At 45.9% G+C, this 19380-nt stretch overlaps 1 protein-coding gene across 10 annotated transcripts; it reads left to right on the top strand.

Moving 5' to 3' along the window:
- Positions 1-880: 880 nt before the first annotated feature.
- LOC133116454 (protein SON-like) lies at positions 881-19186 on the top strand. 10 transcript variants are annotated; one of them, XM_061225996.1, is made up of 14 exons: positions 881-1008; positions 2556-2713; positions 3336-3531; positions 3789-3871; positions 4197-7034; positions 7881-8254; positions 8594-8728; positions 9226-9453; positions 10631-10741; positions 12230-12346; positions 15391-15538; positions 16348-16413; positions 16498-16613; positions 16785-19186. In XM_061225996.1, exons 1-14 carry the CDS (start codon positions 926-928, stop codon positions 16944-16946), a joined length of 4815 nt encoding a protein of 1604 aa, XP_061081980.1. In that variant the 5' UTR covers positions 881-925; the 3' UTR covers positions 16947-19186. The 10 variants fall into 10 exon arrangements, 5 of the variants coding, with proteins under 5 accessions (XP_061081980.1, XP_061081983.1, XP_061081982.1 ...); XM_061225997.1 differs by having other exon boundaries at positions 893-995; XR_009705876.1 differs by lacking the exons at positions 16348-16413; positions 16498-16613; positions 16785-19186 and adding an exon at positions 14022-14110 and having other exon boundaries at positions 15391-15529.
- The last annotated feature ends 194 nt before the right edge of the window (positions 19187-19380 follow it).

The raw sequence follows: 19380 nt of genomic DNA, 5'->3' as shown, positions 1-19380 counted from the left end.
GCCTTTTTGTTTTTGCTTTTCAGAAGGTCGACATTTCTGAATTACAAATCCTGTTTTTGATTGGTCTTATTTTAAAATTTAAACAAAAAAAGGTTAAACAAAAAAAAAGGCTTGAAATATTTCAATTTTTGTGTAATGAATCTGGAATATATGAGTTTCACCTTTTGAATTACATTTTTTTTTTAGATGCACCTGTAGTACTTATATGAAATAAATAAGGGAATGTTAGCGGCCATCAGCTGCTGATGATATATTGCAATATTGCATGTCTATTCCTGTTGCTGTATGTAAGACCTCTTTGCTCCTTAGGTTCAAGAATATTACATGTCCGCATGATGCTACTGCTTTACATTAATATGATCTTAAATCTGACGTCGAAAACTTTCCTTAAAAAAAAAAAACCCTTGGGGTTCCAAAGACGCTCGTGCCCAGGGGCCTCATATCACCATGATCTATCCTTGTTGCAGAGAGCGACTGGTACTCACCCTTTACCACCCCAACTGCAGTGGCAGTGGGAGTTGAATACCAACAAACATGTTCTAATACCAAGAAGTAACTGTTTTCATTTCGTTGTCCTACTGAAGTAATCTCTTTGCCCTATGTTATCTTTGGTGCCCGCTGACTTACGGAAGGAACTAACATGAGAAGATAAGAGTTCTGTGTCATAACTACAATACTTTATACGTATAATTCTTAATAATCATAGATAACTATTTGTGAATAGTAATAAAATAATATCTGAGGGGCACGTGCTTCCCTGGAAACTGGAGAAAAAGTGTTCAGGTTCAACATTCTAAAAAGTCACTTGTTTTTGTTGCTCGAAAAGACGTAACTGTCCTATGCACTCTGGTATCAGAGAGTGAACTGCTGGAGCCCTGCCAAACCAGAGGATGCTGGGACTACGGAGGACTTTGTTTTGTTGGACATGGCGACGAACATCGAACTCATTTTTCGCGATTTCGTTATGAATAAAATCAAAGAAATTGAAGACGAAGGTCAGCACTCTGGGTAAATATATGTTTAGAATACATTGAACCTGCAAACCAGCAGTAATGTATTAGACATACGTGATGCACCGAGTTGTGTAACCATAGCTTTAGTAAGTGAGGCTCGATATTACTAACGTTAGCCCAGCAGGATGAAATTGTAGGCCGGTGCGATTGCTTACAGCGCAATGGTATGATTGTAAATGTATGTAATCAATGTTGGAACTAAAGCTAATTTGTTAACTAGCTAGTAGTTAACATCTTTGAATAATGCGATGCAGCGAACAGTTTGGCGCAAACGTTACTGTAAGTTCGCAAGCTAGCTATTTCACAAGCTAGCTTGCAAAAGCAGGCCGGGCAAGGTAGCTTTTTACATTTTTTTGTTGATTTGACAAGTTTACTTGCTTTGTTGATGCACTGTTAGCCAATTCCCTAGTACAATCTGTCACATACTGTAACTAGCTAGTATCATACCGCCAGTGTTGTTACCTAGGTTGTGATGTTCTAACAGTTAGTTGGTGTTCTCTGGCAACGTCATTAGGAATACATTGGCTAGCTAGCTACCTAACAGTTATCTAAAGTGGGGGTATTTTCTTATCAATAAGGTTTCAGTGTATCTGTGTATGTATTTAGCCACCGAGGAATACATGTCAAATTACGAAAGCACACACGATTTCTTCAATACCAGCAACGTTAGCGTTGGACCTGTGTGTACACCGCTGGTTATAGTCTAACTTAGTCATGCTGAGCCTTAGTTAGCTTGCTTGCTCGCATGGTAGATTGTAGCTAGCTAAATGTGCACAAGTGATTTCCTTACATATATAACACATGGTTTGTGAGGACTCGGGAGTGTCGGGTGTGTAATCAAGCAGTGATTACAAACAAAGCCTAGAAAGCTTTCTAGCAAAATGAAACATTTAGCAATGTTTAGCGAAACAACGTCGTTCATCTAGCTTTCGACGGAACGAAATGGTGGTTGTGGAATGCTGAGGTGTAGCAAACCTGTTAAAACCGCCGCACGAAGTGGATTATGTATTCCAGTGTTTCCCAGCTGTGTGGCCCGTGAAACGTCCATTTAAAATGTAAAAGTTCAAATGAATAAAAAAGAACTTAAATGAACAAATCCCATTAACAAAAACAAAAATGAATGTCATTAAAATTAATATTGCTTAATGAAAACGCTAAAATAACCTTTAGACTGACTGTTGTCACATCAACGTCAGTATGTCGCTTTTTTAAGGATTGGGACACAACCCTTGAGATTCTGTAAATTTGTGAAGTGTGCCACAGAAGGAAAAAGGTTGGGAAATGCTGATGCATTCAATCATGTCACCCTGTAGACCAATTAGTAATGCTAGGGGTGCATCCCAATACTTGAAAAATGCATCCTCCTTTCCTCCACTCGTCTCCTATCTGAAAGTAATTTCTTATTTGCACAGTACCTCTTCTCCCCTTTTCATAGTTGAATTTTCGGCAGTACTCTGTGGGTTTAGGTCTATTTATTTTCTCACTGAATTAGAGCCCATTAAAAGTAAACTGGGTAACATTGACTGCTTTGTTCCTGACTAGTGTGGCAAACACAGACCATCCAAATGGCGGAGTGCCTAATTCTGTAGGGCCTCAGGGGCCTGCAGAGAAGGTCACTGATGGAATGGAGAATCGGGGGGAGACTCATATTGACCCTGCCCCGGCTGAAGTAATGGAATGTCCCACAAATTCACAACCAGGTGACTATCATCCACTATAAAAGACTGGTTTTATAACAATATGTAATATAAGAATAAGAATAATGTGAGCAACATGGTGGCAGACAAGAAGGCATGAATTGGTATTTGGAGCCAGTGGAAGGCCTTTTATATATTTTAGTTGTAAACCATATATTTATTGACATTGTATTTGTATACTCACTGTCTTGTATATTTGACGAGCTAGGGAAACATTTTAATAACCTTCTACATAAATGCACATATGCTGACTCACAAACATGTCAGTAAGAATTCTGGTTTTCATTTGTAGTCATTAGTTGGCTATCTAAGTTAGCCTGCTGTTGGTCTGAAATTTCAGTACTCTAATCCCAACTGTTTGCCTCAATGAGCTTATGCTTTTCTCTGAAAAAGGAGGGAAGATGATGTTTGTGCAGGATACTATCAATACCTCAGTGGTATTGATATCTAATATGTGCGTTTTGGAAATGAATAATCACCGTGTGCACTGGGAAGTACACCTAGCATGTAAGCCTAAGTATGAGTATAGTTAACAAGAGCCTATCCCATAAACATTATTAGGCCTAGCCCATTCTAATGCCAGAGTTTAATGGCACTTTAACAGTACTTTGTGTTGCTTGAGCAGAACCGGTCAGAGTCTGTGAGAATACAGGTTCTGCCAAAGGCCTGGCCAGCAAGGAGGAAAGTGAGACGACACGCAAGAAAAATAAGAAGCACAAACGGCATAAAAGCAAAAAGAAAAAGAAGAAACGCAAGGAAGAGAAAGGGAGCAGCTCGGAATCAGGGTTGGAGTCAGATGGAGAACCACGAAACCAACCTAGGTGGGACTGCCCCCTCTTCATTTACTAGCACTTAATATTTTAATTCACATCATATTTTGTGCCTGTGTGCCTCTGGCCGCTACAGTAAAAGTTTTACTGTACGGCAAGATTTTTCTTGGGATCTTGTAAGATATCACCATCTGTATTCTTTGACTACCACCTGTTTAATGTCCCTTCTTAAAACAAAATAAATATGTGCATATGCTTTATCTGTATATGTGTGGACATGACTCATGTTTTTCCCTTTCAAACTGTAGTGTGAAGACTGAAGTTGGTGCCACTGTAGACGGAAGAGACTGTGGAGGGGCTGTGGAAAAAGCTTCAAGAACTCTGCTGACAGGCAAGTGAGAAATATGTTTGGAGACACAGAGAGCAGAGATTGCTATAATGCTACTGATGCAGACGGAGAAAGTGTGTGACTGATTTGATACATTTATGTCCATTTGACCAGTTTAATAAAAACACTTTTTGTGAGCTGCATATCTTGTTCCTTGGCAGCTAAGAATTATGCCTTGCAGCAAGATTCAAAGGTTGAGTGAGCCCCATAGATGCGGAAAGTACTGGACCTACGATATAGATCAGTTAAAGAATCTGAAGTTTCAGACTGAAATTTCCGGGTGAAAAATAAGTCTGGTCTGTAATGATTGTCTTTCCAAATCCTTCAGGGGAAGATGGAGAAGGAAGGACCAAAAAAGAGAAGCGGCATATGCCCAAGAAAAAGAAGAAGAAGAGCAAGAAGAGAGACGAGGAGAAGATGGAGAGGAAATCGCCCCCCCATTCTCCGTCTGGCAGCACCTCGGTTTCTGGTACAGAGTCGGAGAGGGAGTGCAGGCCCAAATCAAGACTCCCCACAACATCACCTGCGATCACTGCAGACAAGCTCAAAGAGCAGTCATTATCTGCTGCCTGCCCAGATACACAAGCGGTGATAGCATCACCTTTAGCGGACAATGTGGCCGTAAACTGCAAGCCAGTGTGTGGGGAACACTCAGCTGAGAGGAAAGACTTTTTAACTACTGAAGGCTTAGCTGCAGAGCATAAGGGCAACCAAGAGGCTTTTTGCAAATCTCAGGACTTACCTGATAAAATCCCCAAGCGTGAGAGCGCACACAGGGAAGACACAATGAAGGAGGACTTCTCAAGAGAAGTAAACAGGCAGGGTGAACAAAATAATGGACACAGTTCAAGGTCCCGATCAAAGTCACGATCGCTCTCAAAATCAAAGGGAGCAACATTATGTAAGGTCCAAGTGAAGAAGAGCCGTAGTCATTCCTGCAGTCCAAAGCGACAAGCTGATAAACCTGGTTCTCGAAAGGCTCACTCCGCATCCAAAAGGGGGTCAAGGTCTGCCTCCAAACGGAAAGACAGCCCAAAGAGAAAGCGTTCCAGGTCTCATTCAGGGAGGCGGAAGTCCAGGTCTCGGTCCGTTAGAAGGTCCAGGCGCAAGTCCAGATCTCTTTCAGCTAAGAGGAGACCACGCTCAAAATCCAGGTCAAAATCCCTCTCGAGGCGCAATCATTCAAGGTCCAGATCATGGAGGTCTAGGTCTCATCGGCGCAATCAGCGCTCTTCGTCTCGGTCTGTAAGGAGAACCAGGCAGTCGAGATCCCGGTCCAGGTCGCGGCGCAGAAGGTCACGGTCCAGGTCGATCAGACGAACCAGGCGGACTCGATCAAGGTCCGTTGTGATCTTGAGGAGGTCAAGGTCTCAGAGAAACAAACGATCACCTTCAGCACGACGGCGTAGATCCAGAACAAGGTCCCCAAAAAGAAGGCAGTCTAAATCCCGGTCAAAATCAAGATCCCTTCAGCAGAAGAAGCATTCAAAGTCCAGATCTCCAGGAAGACGTCATCGTTCAAAGTCAAGATCTCCCAAACGTGGCAGAAAAAAGTCTAAAACTCCTGAGAGAAAGCATTCGAAATCAAGTTCCCCAGCAAGAAAAGAATTAAAATCTAGATCTGTCTCAAGAGATGGACAATCATCTGAAAGGAGTTTGTCCCCAGTCAGAGTAGAGTTATCCTCCAAACCTGGATCCCATAGCAAAAGTCAGCTGGATGCAGACCTGACCTCATCTGAAACGGAAGAGAAGAGAGTTATTCCAGAAATTACAGATCAAGTGGATGTTACATCTGTTAATACGGAAGTGAGCTCACTGAAAGCAGAAGCCCCCTTTGACTTGAGCAGTCAAGAAACGGGAGAGTCCTCAGCTCTTTGTGCTGAACATAGTATAGACCAATCAGAGAAGGATGTGTCTCCCATGGGTTCCTGGAAACCAGTGCCACCCTTAGTTGATAGTAAGACAGGGCCCAACTCTACTTCTGTACAGGAAGTTGCCAGCAGTGCCACTATTAAAGGACAGGGTGATGTCACAACAAATATGCATGAAAATAAATCTCCACCAAATGGTGAAGATGCAAAGTGCTTTCCTGCTAAAATGCCTTTAATCAACCGAGAGGTTTCAGAGCCTATAGTCTCATACACAGCCTCTCATGACACTCAGCCAATACTAAGCTCTGCGGTTGTGTCTGAAGATGGAAACGAAGGCACTGAATGTAAATCCAGGTCTGTTTCACCACAGAATGACAGGTTATGTGAGCCCTTACCATCTTCAGACAGATCAGCACTTGGACAATCAGAGGGCACTGCCTTTACGGAGATGAAACCGGAATTGGATATAGTAACTCCACATGACTGTGGAAGCTCAAAGTCAAGGTCTCCCGTGAAGCATGATGGTGACTGTTCGCACTCATCATCAACAGAGGAAAAGCAACCTGCTACAATTAAATCCATGTCTCCTGTACAGAGCAAAAAACATACATCATCAAAGCAAAGACAGCCATCAAAATCTCCTACACAAAAAAAGTCTAGAAGTGCCTCAAGGAATAAGAGATCCAACTCCAGGTCACCTTTGAGGCGGAAGCGTTCAAGGTCCACCTCATCTTCGCATAGAAAGCGATCCCAAACAAAATCTACCAAACACAAAAAATCCAAATCAAAGTCACCAACAAAGAAGAGAAAATCCAGGTCTCCATCTCGCAGCCGCAAAAAAAGGTCCAAATCAAAGTCTCCCTCACGGAGAAGACGATCAAGGTCAAAGTCTGCAGGTAGAAAGCGGAAATCACCATCAAAATCAAGGAATAGGGCCAAGCGTTCACAGTCTAGGTCCCCTAAAAGAAAACGGTCCAGGTCTAGGTCACCAGCCAGAAAGAAACGATCAAAGTCCCGGTCTCCAGCTCGCAGGAGAAGGTCTAAATCTGCAGACAAAAGCAAACGATCAAAGTCTCGTTCCCCTGCACGGAGGAGACGGTCACGGTCAAGGGCCCGACGTTCACGGTCAAGGAGGTCCAGCTCTCGCCGGAGGAGAAGTGGTTTTCCACTGGACCGACGGGACAGGTGGAAGCGTACCCCGAGCCACTCCCCTGTTCTTATCCTGCGCAAGAGGAGGTCCACTTCACGCCCCCGCCGCAGCTCCAGCAAGACCCCGCCACGCCTCACTGAGCTAGGTAAGACTGCCCTCCATCTTGCCTGTTACAGGCAACGGCAGTTCTTCAGATCCATGTTATCTCTAGTTAATTGTTACAGTGCCACTAAAAGGCGGGATTACAATATCTGGATGTTAAAAACCTGATTTTAAGTGCTTTCATTTTGTCGTGTTTGAAAGAGGCACTAATTGTCACAGTCGACAATACATTAGGTTCTTTCACTGTCTGAGAATTGGTCTGAATTTGTAATATTCCTTAATGGTGGCATGCATATTTTATTTTTATTGCTTGTTTTCTGTAGAAGGAAATGTGTTGTGTAATTAAGGTAAATTAGCAGCTCAACAGTATTGGTGAATTACTATTGAAGTGAGAAGTGAGGCCCCAGGATCACGTCAGGGAAGCTAGTGTATAGAGCAGTGGTTCCCAAAAGCATTAAGCCTGGCCATCTCAAAGTCTCAGGGACCAGCACACATTGTACGGTCAACAACATCATGCATTTCATTATGACTGACTAAATGCTGGGGACTGGTGCCGGTCCACGCATGTTGTCAGCCTGGGCGCGGATGTATGTACATGACAGTACAGTTTCGTGTGCCAATTGAGCACCTGGGTCTTCACTGAAGAGTTCCAACTATAGTCAAGCTATAGTGGTTGTAGTATAAGCCTTTTCTACAACAGGGTTGTAATCCCCCACAAAGCACAGACATTACCTGAAACTTCTCAAAACGCTATTCTCAAGCAGTACTTCTCTCTGCATCTTTTTTACTTTTTTAATTGGCGAACTGAGCTCTCGCATACCTTTTGTAACCACAATAGTCTAGACTGATTTGTGACTAATCCTCCCGATTTCTTTGCTTTTCCACTCAGATAAGGACCAGCTGCTGGAAATCGCCAAAGCGAACGCAGCTGCCATGTGCACCAAGGCCGGCATGCCTATCCCAGAGAGCCTCCGGCCCAAATCCGTGCTCCAGCTGCCCCTCTCGTCTGGGGTCTCCACGGCCATGGGTTTGCCCCTGCCCTTGAACCTCCCGTTGAATCTGTCCATGGGCATGTCCAACATGCCCAACATTGCCATGAACGCTGCCCTGTCCACCATGAGTGCCCTTATGGCCATGCCTGCACTGCCCACCATCACCAACAAGCCCCCACCCACGGTCGCCCCCAACACTGCCAACATCGAGGAGGTGAAGAGGAAGGTCACGCAAAAGGCTAACAGTATCAGCATCAAAGAGCTCACAGAGGTAAGCAGTGACAGTGTCCAGCACTAGAGCCCCAGGCTTATGTGCTGTTTTATGCATACTCTTCTGTGTGTTCAAATGTTTCAGTGAGCAGTATCCATTTCTAAAAATATAATTTTACTCCATTCTCCATTTTTAAGATTTAGATTTTTAGGCACAGTGCTTGGTAGCGTCATGGTGGCCCCTACAGTGCTCCCATCTTAGGAGCGTTTCGGAGCACATCTAACTGGGATGCATTAGTGTGCTCCTAAATGTTTGAACTCCTTGGAGAAAATGTTGGTGTAGCACTCTGGGTAGATAAGGGGAGTCTACAGTGACTCACTCTGTGTTCACTCCCTGCAGAAGTGCAAAAAGATTGCAGAGAGCAAGGAGGAGATGGCCATCGCCAAGCCGCACGTCTCTGACGACGAGGACGACGAGAAGCCGTTCGGGGGACTGGGTCTCAAGGAAAACAAGGGAATCACCTTCAGCCTCACTGTAAGAGCACACCAACCTAATGCTGTCACTGCACTGCCATCATAATGTTCTCAACCCATTATGGACTAAGGCGCCCTATTGAAAACCCATAGAGAAAGGCCTAGGGATCACAAGTGGTCACGCGTCTTGAAAAACTGATCAAATACGATGTTGGCGTTGCATCCGTCCGTTAAGGGAGATAACGTGCAGGTCGCATCCACCCATTAGGGGTTAACTGAACATTCGTATGCTGGTGGAACAATAACGACTGGTAACTGAAAGCAGTGGAGAGTTCTAGAGTTTTTTTAAAGTATTCCAAAACACATACTCCTTAAAGCTTTGAACTGGGCAAACGCCAACAGCTACGTTTCCTCCACCATCACTCCTTATGTCCTCTGCAGTTACCCCCATTTGTGATTGAATATTTATTTCCCGTAATAAAAATGTGTTCTCCTTATTGAACCCGTCTGTTTTTCAGTAACCCCTCCACCCTCTTCAAATTCTCTTTGATCCGGTAGAACTCCTCTGCCAAACCGGTGGCGAAAACAGAAGCGGCGTTTGCCAAGGAGTTCCCCGTGTCCTCCGGCTCGCAGCACCGCAAGAAGGAGGGCGAGGGGGCCTACGGGGAGTGGGTTCCCGTGGACAAGAAGACAGAGAAGGCTGCAGCGGCGACGCCCGCGGCAGCGCCGGATGAAGAGACCAAGGGCAAGGACAGCGACAGCGTCTTCCCTGACGCGCCTCTCCAGGTGGGAAATGCCGCTACGCCACTGTCCCCCGTTGCCACGGACACCTAGGGCAAAAGTGGTTCCGTTGGCCTCAAGCGGCCCACAAGAGACTCTTGTCCACCTCGAATTCTGTAACCCCCCCCCCCGCAAGGGCTGGTCTTTGATCTGTACAGAGTATTGAGATTCCCTGTTTTTGTATGCTCTGCCACCTGTATGTAGGGAGGAGGAACTACATTCCCACCAGCAACTCAATTTTAACTTCTTTTTCTTTTTCTTTTTTTTCCCCCAGAGAATAAAAATGTATTTGATGATTGCTTTAGGTGCTGGGTTCTTCTAGAATTGTCTTTCAAATGCTGTAACCACATTTGGGCATTTTACTGCTTTTTATGTGCTTGCATTGTACGTAATTCACTCCACATTGAAGGATAACGCATGTTATTTTTTTTGTTTTGCTTGTATGATTTCAGTGTCTTTGAGACTTCTTTGATCAGAACTCTCCAAAACTGAAGTTTGTGTTTGAGGTTTGTTTATTGGAGAGTGTGATAATGTCACAGAAGCAGTGAGTGATAAGTTTGCACTGCTGAACACTACGAAACATTCAGCTGGGTCTCCTTATGCAATCTGCTGTTGCTGGCTGTGTAGCTCTTGTAGACTGTGTATTTTAGGGATTTGGATTGTCTGTTTCCTTTCGCAAGAGGAAAACCTAGGAACATGCACAAACGAACGTGAGCTATTTCTGTGTGGATCTTGTTGAATTGCATTATTAGACATGTTGGAAAACCTCATGAAAAAAATAAAGAAACATTCTGATATTAATGCGACCTGTATGGGGCAGCCTTGCAATTTGTGTTGTACTCCTTACTTGCAGTTTCTCTTCTAACACTCATTGGACACACTTGGACATGCACGCCCGCTGTTTGCGCCAAACTGGGGTGAAATACGTAATTGTTTTGGATTCAAATACTTTTCAGTGATTAGTTGATCTTGCCTGGTGCAATTGAGCCAACCAAGAGGACCACAAGGCAGGGTTTGCACTTTTGAGACAATTTCATAGGTTCCAGTACACCAGACAAGCTCAGTGAAGCATAAGTATTTGAATCCAAATCCGTTATGCATTTGCCCCAGGTCTGTGTGACAGTGGGGCTGATGGGGGATCTCTGGCCAGGCCTTGTGGTTGATGTGGCATTCTCTCCCCCAGCCTGTAGACATCACGCTGGCCGTGAGCGAGAGGGCGGTGGCCCAGAAGCGGCTGGCTGAGAACCCCTTCGACGTCAACGCCATTTGCATGCTGAGTCGGGCACAGGAGCAGGTAAGCCCTACGTGTGTGTGTGTGTGTGTGTGTGTGTGTGTGTGTGTGTGTGTGTGTGTGTGTGTGTGTGTGTGTGTGTGTGTGTGTGTGTGTGTGTGTGTGTGTGTGTGTGTGTGTGTGTGTGTGTGTGTGTGTGTGTGTGTGTGTGTGTGTGTGTGTGTGTGTGTGTGCAGATTGATGACCCCTACTGGAGAGCTGGTGGAGGCAATTGAGAAGTTGTGGTTTATATTTTATATATATACTTTTTTTTTTTTTCTAAATTCAAATACACCTTGTAAACTCAGGTTCCAACTCCCATTTGTTTTTATTTATTTATGCTAAATATTGTCAGACTGAACATACATTTGCTGCCAGCACTAGATGTCGCTCTTTTGCTCTCTTGCCACACACACACACACACACACACACACACACACACATGTTCATTCTCCATGCCAGCCACTGCAGTTGTGACCTTAGCCTTTTCCATCTCTGGATACGAGTCACCAAAACTAAAATGCCTCCCAAACCAAAGTTCATCTGTGATCATTTAACACTGTTGACCTAAAACCGATGCCTCCAGTTAAGTAGCTTGTGGTGTGGTCAGTCTCCTAATTCGGCACGTGAAATAAATACTGCCTCACATGGGGGGGTAGATTCACTGACTGGCACAGGCCATTCCACAGAGGGCTGTACTTTAAAGGTTGTATGTGGTCATTTGGCTTGTGGCACCATCATTGGCCCCCATTAGTGATTATGTTTCTAAAAACTAGGCTCTTGATGGCTTGCAATCAACTGTGGAATGCAACTCTTGGGATTCATTTGTATTTCAGCATTATTAAGTTTACCATTCTGTCAGGCTTACTAATTCCGTTGCCCAGCCAGTGTCCGTCTCATAATATCCCCACGTCTGACTTATCAAACAGCAGATGTATTTGCAGACTGAAACAATACAGGAGTTGAGTTTGTCATTACTGATTAATGAGAGCCAGTAGCGAGTGAAGTTTTGCTGATTATTGTGACTAGGCAGCTGTTCAGGGCTGTATTTGCTGAAGATATAGAATATCCTCATTTTTTACCGAGCCAACACTCTGTGCGTCAGTCTGTCAACAAGAACAGCTCATCCCAGCTTTTGTAATTTGGTGTGGATAGAAAGAGCAAGCATCAGCGACTGAGAATGCGTCTGGGCTCTGCCAATCTCAGCCGGCTATACAGCGACGCATATCTCTATAGGAAATGGCATCACGGGGACGTGCAGGAGTTTCCCTGATTGCTGCACGCAATTTATATTTGTCTTTAAAATAACACCTACTGAGAAAATTTGGCAGTTTTTTTTCACTGTTCGCTGAACATGCTGACCAGTCAATTGGTGTTTGTTCTGATGGGACAAGGAAACGTATCTCAGCCTCGACTGTCTGATGACCGTAATCCCCGAGAGTGAATGTCAATCTGCGCGTAGCGACAGGTACCTGGCAGGACATGACCCCTTTGGCTCATTGCTCCAACCAGGTGGACGCGTGGGCGCAGTCCAACACCATCCCCGGGCTCTTCACCGGCTCCACGGGCGCCCAGGTTCTGTCCTCCGAGGAGCTGTCCACCAGCGGGCCTCAGGCCTGGATCAAGAAGGTAACGCCCTTGCCCACGTTACGCACTGCAGTCTGGGTAACGCCCCTGCCTCTCCAGGTGGCATTTTTTCACCTTGTGTGTTTTGAAAAGATTGTTCTCACCCAAATGTGTGTGTGTGCGTGTGTGTGTGTGGGAGTGTGTGGGCTTGTGTGTGGGAGTGAGAGACGGTGTTAAACAAAGCACAGCATTTCCCCCTAGTCCTGGACCCAGCTGACACGGGCAGGCTTATCTCTCTCACACAGACAATAACTGCAGGCACTGTGTGCCTTTTATCCCTTCCAGAGGTCAGCTGGTCCTCACACTGCTGTTAAACTCAGACTAGTACTGGCACATTTCACAGCTTTTGTGTATTTCGTATCCCCAAGACCTAGTGTACCTATAGGTAGAGTATAACTGATGTATACACAAGCGCATGCACAGACACATAGACACACAGACACACACAGGACATGGTAGATCCCTCATACAGTATCAGCACCTTGCCTGATGTCTGCCAGGAGGCCCAGCCCACCCAGAGGAGAGCCTTGGTGCGCTGGTGTCTGCTTCGTCTGTGTCCATCGGCGTACCCGCTTCACAAATCCCACCGACTAGCCGCCATGGCCCACGTGGTGCGTTTGATTTTCATGCTGCCAAAACCCATCTGGTATTCAGCATAATGGACTGGTCGTGTGCCAGTTTTCGGACAGGGGTCAAAAACACAAAACCACCAAAGAAGACCAATTCCTCTTCATTTCTAGAGGATGTAAACCGTGCTCTTTCTGTAAGAGACGTGTCTGTTACAGAGAGGCTAACTCAAGGCGTGAAAATCAAAATGGCCACCCCTGCCCGCCCCGTTTGTGACTGTGAAGCGGGTACACCAGTGGAGACGATGATGCAGCTGTTTATGTGTGAAATTTTATCAAAGCAGGTACAGGATGTGCCCCCTCCCACGGGCTCTTAACTGTCTGCAGAGAGGGGGGGAGGAGGAGGAGAGTGCGCCTGACGAGCCCCCCCCCCCCACTACGTCTGGCGACATCAGGACTGGGTGGGCCCCCACGGAGGGTAGCGAGACACTCCGGGCACTCCGGAGGTCCCTTTGGCACTCGCTGTGAATGTCATCAAGTTCTCAACCCCCGAGGGCAGTTAGGGTTTTGTTGAGCCTGTGACTGCACAATCCTCCTTGAGCTCTGAAGCAACCTGTATGTTTGTGAAATGGGCACACCACCCATTATAGCAGGGTCAGCCACTGGAGGTCATCACAGCTTAGCCTTCACACAACACATACCCTGCCTGCTGCTCCCAGCTGGAGGGAGGTGAGTCATCGAAGGCTCTTTCTCTCAGAATCAACGGCTCGTCGTGTTGCTTAGCAGCTGAGCTCTTGATGTAGAACATCTCAATGTCAATATTGTGTGAAGTCCCACAGTGTAGAAGCAGTTCCTGCCTCAGGTGTAAGTTATTATATGGGTTTCTGTTCATGTCTGATGTGTTTGTGTTGGACGGCCTTGTATAAGAGAGTGGGAACAGGGGTTACTTGATGACATCACTGCCGATGGTCTAAATGGGAGTGTCTGGGGTGTCGGGGGTGGAGGCCAACTGAGGGCGCATTGGTTTGCTCTGGGGGGGTTAAGGTGGGAGAGGTGGGAGTTCACAGTCTGACCTGTGAACTTTCACCCCTCTGTATGGAAACTTGTTGCAGGGTCAGTCCTTGTAGCTGCCTTGTTGCCATGGTCACTGTCAGGCCCCTTCTGTTCTCATCAGATGCACGGCCGATGACGGGGGGCCAAGGTACGTACATCACCAACACCCTTATATATGTGCATATCTATATGTGTGGACTTGTGTATATACATATAAAGCAGAGGTTCCGAACCCTGTTCCTGGAGATCTACCATCCTGTTGGTTTTCACTCCAACCCTGACAGCGCGCCTCATTCAACAGCAAGAGATCTGGTTGAGCTGCTGAATGGTAGATTCCGGCGTGCCAAATTAGGGTTGAAATGAAAAGCCTACAGGATGGTACACCTCCAGGAACAGGGTTGGGAACCTCTGGTGGAAAGTCATCTGGGTAGTGTGCAGCTGGCACTGCCTCTGTCTTGCAGTGGGGCTTTGATTTCTGTCTGGGCTGAGTGGCCCTCTCCCGTGAGGGAGGTGGAGAGGTCCACAGCATGGCGTAATTCCTCCAGCAGCAACACAGCCCCCGTATCTCTCTCTCTCTCTCTCTCTCTCTCTCTGCTTCTCTACCGGTGAACCTCTTCCTTATCATCCTGTGTCCTGGGTGCCTGTCCTGAGCAGCCAGCACCCGTAGCATCTGCCCCTATGGCAGCTACTACACAGCCTCAGTTCCACAGCCCTACAGCCCAAACCGTACTCAGAGAGAGAGAGACCCTGTTCAGTCCAGCACGTCTTTCCAGAGTGACACAAAATAAATTGGATTACAGATCTACTTTGATCCTTGTTTTGCATGCATTTTGCATTTAATTATAACACCTCAGGACGTGATTACATTACACGAGAACATTGATGAATTTGGTTCGGGTGGAGGGTTAGCCCTCGAGTAGCGTAGCGCCCCACTGGGCGTGCCTATTGGGCCCCTCGGGGAATGTCGCCTGACCTAGGCCAGCGCGAGTAGCCAACTGCTTTTTCAGCTCTGAAGCAGACAGGGTTCTGTGTGGCTCTCAGGTTATGAGGTATTTCTCGCTCAAGCTAGCCGTCTGTTTTGACTCAGAGTGGATTTTCGCTCATGGTGCAAGGGTGGCTCCTATGTCCACTTAAGTGCCGTACCAAAATTCAGGTCCTCATTGGTCTGCTCCAGATCTGTGAGAGACCTATTGCTGCTCTAGCATGGGTGAGTTCACCAGCCATCTGATCTGAAATCCTATCTGGCTGTTACATGGGGTATACAGTCCCAACCGTTAATGAGTCACAGTCACATTCCTGCCCTTAACACGAGCGACAGGCTGGCTTTCGCGCTGCTGTTACAGTCCTACTGGCTGCGTTCAGGAGTGCCGCTGCTCACGTCCTCTCCGCCCTGTGTGCCCCCCTCTCTGTGCCCCCCCTCCCCCCCAGGACCAGTTCCTCCGGGCCGCGCCCGTCTCTGGAGGCGTGGGCGAGTTCCTGATGAGGAAGATGGGCTGGCGGGCCGGGGAAGGCCTCGGGAAGTACAGGGAGGGAACGGTGGAGCCCATCGTCATCGACTTCAAAACCGACCGCAAAGGTGCAGCACAGGCAGTCCGGTCCAGCCCGACTTATTGTTACTGAAAACTCACACTTTACAGAGTAACAGAAGGGGGGGGAAGGGCAAGAGCTAGGCCTGAAACCCCAACAAGCAAGCACCAGTTAAAAAACTCCCAAGTTGGGAGAAGTCTTGGGAGGAACCCGGCTATAGAGGGGTAGCTTGTCCTCTGCTGGTCAGCATGGTGTAGGCGGGGGAACAGACACAGGCTGTGTCTCACACGGAAGATGGCCCCCTCGCTGCTAGAGGTTAAGGATCGCGTTTCACTACAGAGACACAAGGCAGCTTTTATACAGAGGCTAGATGTTAGATAGGCTTCGTAGCAGATGCTTTCATCCAAAGTGATATATACACCATATGGATCTTTCAGTGTATGTAGTCCCCCAGGATTGAACATACAACCTTTGCATTGTTTATGCAATGCTCTCTCCCAACTGAGCCATAGTAATACAGCAGTAATGTGTCTGTATGACTTCAGTAGTAATGTGTCTGTAGGGTGTGTCTGTAGGCTGTCTGTATGACTTCAGTAGTAATGTGTCTGTAGGGTGTCTGTATGACTTCCAGAGCCACCTACAGTTGTTTAGACTAAGCAGGAGACAATCCTCCCCTGGAGCAATGCAGGGTTAAGGGCCTTGCTCAAGGGCACAATGGCTGTGCGGATCTTATTGTGGCTACACGGGGATTAGAACCACCGACCTTGCGTGTCCCAGTCATAGTAATGTGTCTGTAGGGTGTGTCCGTAGGCTCTCTATGACTTCAGTAGTAATGCGAGTTGGCTGTGTCTGGTGCAGGTCTAGTGGCAGAGGGGGAGAAGACGCAGAAGTCTGGCAGTCTGGTGGTGATGAAGGACCTGCTTGGTGAGTGTTTCTACTGTCTGATAACTCTGATCAGCTGACCTGCTTCTCTGTAAATATAAATAACCCTAACCCCCGCCCCCCCAGGGAAACACCCTGTCTCAGCACTGATGGAGATGTGCAACAAGAAGAAGTGGGCACCACCCGAGTTTGTCATGGTGCATGACAGCGGACCTGACCACCGCAAGAACTTCCTGTTCAAGGTGCGTGTGCATGGATGGATGGTGCATGGGCTGGAGTGTGTGCATATGCGTGTGCTTGTATGTGAGTGCAGATTTTTAGATGGGCTGGATGAACATGTGTACGTGCGTGTGGCTATGTGTGTGTGTGTCTGTGGCTGTATGCGTGACATCAGTCCCCTCCTCCTCTCACAGGTGATGATAAATGGCGGTGAATACCAGCCCCAGACTGCCAGCCCCAATAAGAAACACGCCAAGGCAATGGCAGCTACGGTGGCCCTGCAGGCCATGGGGGAGGTATCCGGGGACAACGTCTACAGCGGACCTGTTTTTACAGCAGCCACCACCACAGCCTAAGCCCCCTCGTCCCTGTGCGTCTGCACACACACACACACACACACACACACACACACACACACACTCTGCTGTTCAGCTACTGTACCTTTCTGAACCCACATACACAAACTTGCAAAAAGATGCTGGCTAACCGTACAATTTCTGAAAACACGCTTACACACCGCTTTCACCCACCGCTGCAAAATCTAGAGCCCTGGACTAACTGCTGAAGGATCGTATTTCAGTGCTTTGTACAGACAGCAACAACGCATTGAGAAAATCACCTTAGGACTTGAACCTTGGACTTAAATATTTGTGCTGAAAGTGTTTGCAAACGTGAGCGGCTGGAGGAGCGGAGTGAAGCTGGTCCTGACCGAGTGGATGTGCAGGACTGAGGGCCTGAGGGACCAGATACGGTTTCATTTTACACGGCAGAGCGCAGCCCAACACCCCAGCTCTCTTCAGAGCACGAGGTTGGACAGAAGAAATATTTTAACTGGCTGTGGACTCCCATGGACTCCTGCTTGTTGGTAAATAGTTGCTCATGGCCTCTTCTCCAGTGTTCTCTTCCGGAAATTGGCATGTGTAATTTCACAGTTTTTGCATGAATGTTTTTGGTATTGGGCCAAAAAAAGATGCCATATAAACCTTCACCTTTCCTGTATTAGCCTGCTAGGCAAAGTGTGTCCCATTAGTACAAACACACTTTAGTTACAGTGTGCAATATGTCGGACGTCCAATCATACTACATTCAGTTCATTCAGTGGCAGGAGCGTAACCCTTTTCCAGTTGGCTTTAGTATCAGAGGAGGAGGGTTTTTTTAAGTAGTCGTTTACCACATTTTCCGTTGTGGATCAAGTACAAAATCAATGCTTCAGTACAGTAATTTCTGGTATTTTTGGATAAAGCATTAATATTGCACCGAATTTGTTCTTTACCCGTGCCTGTTTGACTCTAGGTGGGAATATGGCTGTGTTTGTCCATGGAATCAGCCATCAATTTGATTGGTTACAAAAGATGAGTGACGGGTGTTCCGACTGCTGTGTCCCACCTCAGGGTGGAGCTTTTGTTTTACGGTGAATGACGCGAGTGTTTTCAGATGCCAAAAGACAGTATGAAAATGTTAGCATTGTTAAAAAACATTTTAAACATTGGTAGATTAGTTTAATTTTATATTCCTGCTTTTCAAAATGCTGCTTGATATTTTAATGTACCTTTGGCAAGTGTCAAAGTGTTTTTTTGGATGTTTTCTGTTGCCAGTTGTAAGATGAGCATGTCGCACTTAAGTTCCAATGTTATAAGTGATAATGTTCGGGAGTGTAATTCCAATCAAGATGTGGTATTTTTTATTTTTATGATGAGGGTTCCTTCTGCTAAGTACTGCTAAGACACTGGTCTGTCACAGTGATGAGATCTGGCTCATGTAATAATAATCCTTATTTTCCTTTACAAATGCATTTAGTTCTGCCTTTTATATGCTGGTCAAAGGCATACAAGAGTGAGCTCAGAGAAAGTCATGTTTTTGTTTGCTTTCTTTTTTATGCACACTGAAATGGCATCAGTTTGAGTGAAATATTAATTTTAAACAGTGATTACTTGGTGTAAAAAGCTACTTCTTTTTTTTGACAACGATTTTGTGAAACAGTTGCAACCCTTGAATAGTGTCATTTCAGTTTTAGAAGAGATTTACAGGAATTATTTTAACAGGTTTTAAATATCATGGATAATTATATTCCGAGAAGACTGTCATTTTTTTTTATTGATTATATCCATTATAACACTGCTTTTTAACTCCTTCATGAAGCAGTCTGTTCTGATGTGTAACTGTGCTGCAGATCTAATGCAGTTGAAGTACTGCTCAGACACAGCCGTGATTTAAAATGACATATTTAATGGCGATTGAAAGCCTTGTTTTTATTTGTCATACATATTAATAACCAGGATTTAAGGCAACATTCATATTTAAGACGTTTTTAGGATCGTGCACTTTTCATAAATTCAAATGAACAATAAGGCAAGCTAAATAGAAATCCTACCTCCCTTGTCAACCTTACTACGGATGTAAGAAATTTAAGCTTTTTTTTTTTAATAAATCACTTTATTTGGTAGTGCAAAGCAATCATGTAGGTCTGCTGATGCAAATTCTTCTTTCCGGTTAGCCTGCGTGGCATCACTCACTCATTGCTTTCAGCCACACTGGACTTCAGTTATGTTTAAGTTGGAGACGTTTCCTTGAATAAAGCTGTTTATCTGTTAAGAAACGTTGGGCTCATGCGTTTTCCTGTCATCAGCTTTTCACAAGGCAAACTAGATGAAGCTCTAATTTGGCTGGTGTTTCCAGTGACCTTGCCTATTGTATTATGTGCTCTTGTAATGACACTTTTTCCAAAGGGTGCAGGGTAAAAGCATGATTATATTTGAGGGTTTGGTCTCCAGCTATGAAATGACTTTGTGC

Source organism: Conger conger, chromosome 17, assembly GCF_963514075.1.
Source record: "Conger conger chromosome 17, fConCon1.1, whole genome shotgun sequence".
Lineage (NCBI taxonomy): Eukaryota > Metazoa > Chordata > Actinopteri > Anguilliformes > Congridae > Conger > Conger conger.
The sequence above is the reverse complement of the archived record's forward strand: the minus strand, read 5'-3'. Positions and strand labels throughout refer to the sequence as shown.

Excerpts from the sequence above, each read along its gene's own strand:
- LOC133116454 (XM_061225996.1), top strand. The coding sequence starts at position 926 with ATGGCGACGAACATCGAACTCATTTTTCGCGATTTCGTTATGAATAAA. Across the intron at positions 1,009-2,555 it reads GACGAAGGTCAGCACTCTGG|TGTGGCAAACACAGACCATC; the intron begins GTAAATATATGT and ends GTTCCTGACTAG. Across the intron at positions 16,414-16,497 it reads GGTGATGAAGGACCTGCTTG|GGAAACACCCTGTCTCAGCA; the intron begins GTGAGTGTTTCT and ends CCGCCCCCCCAG.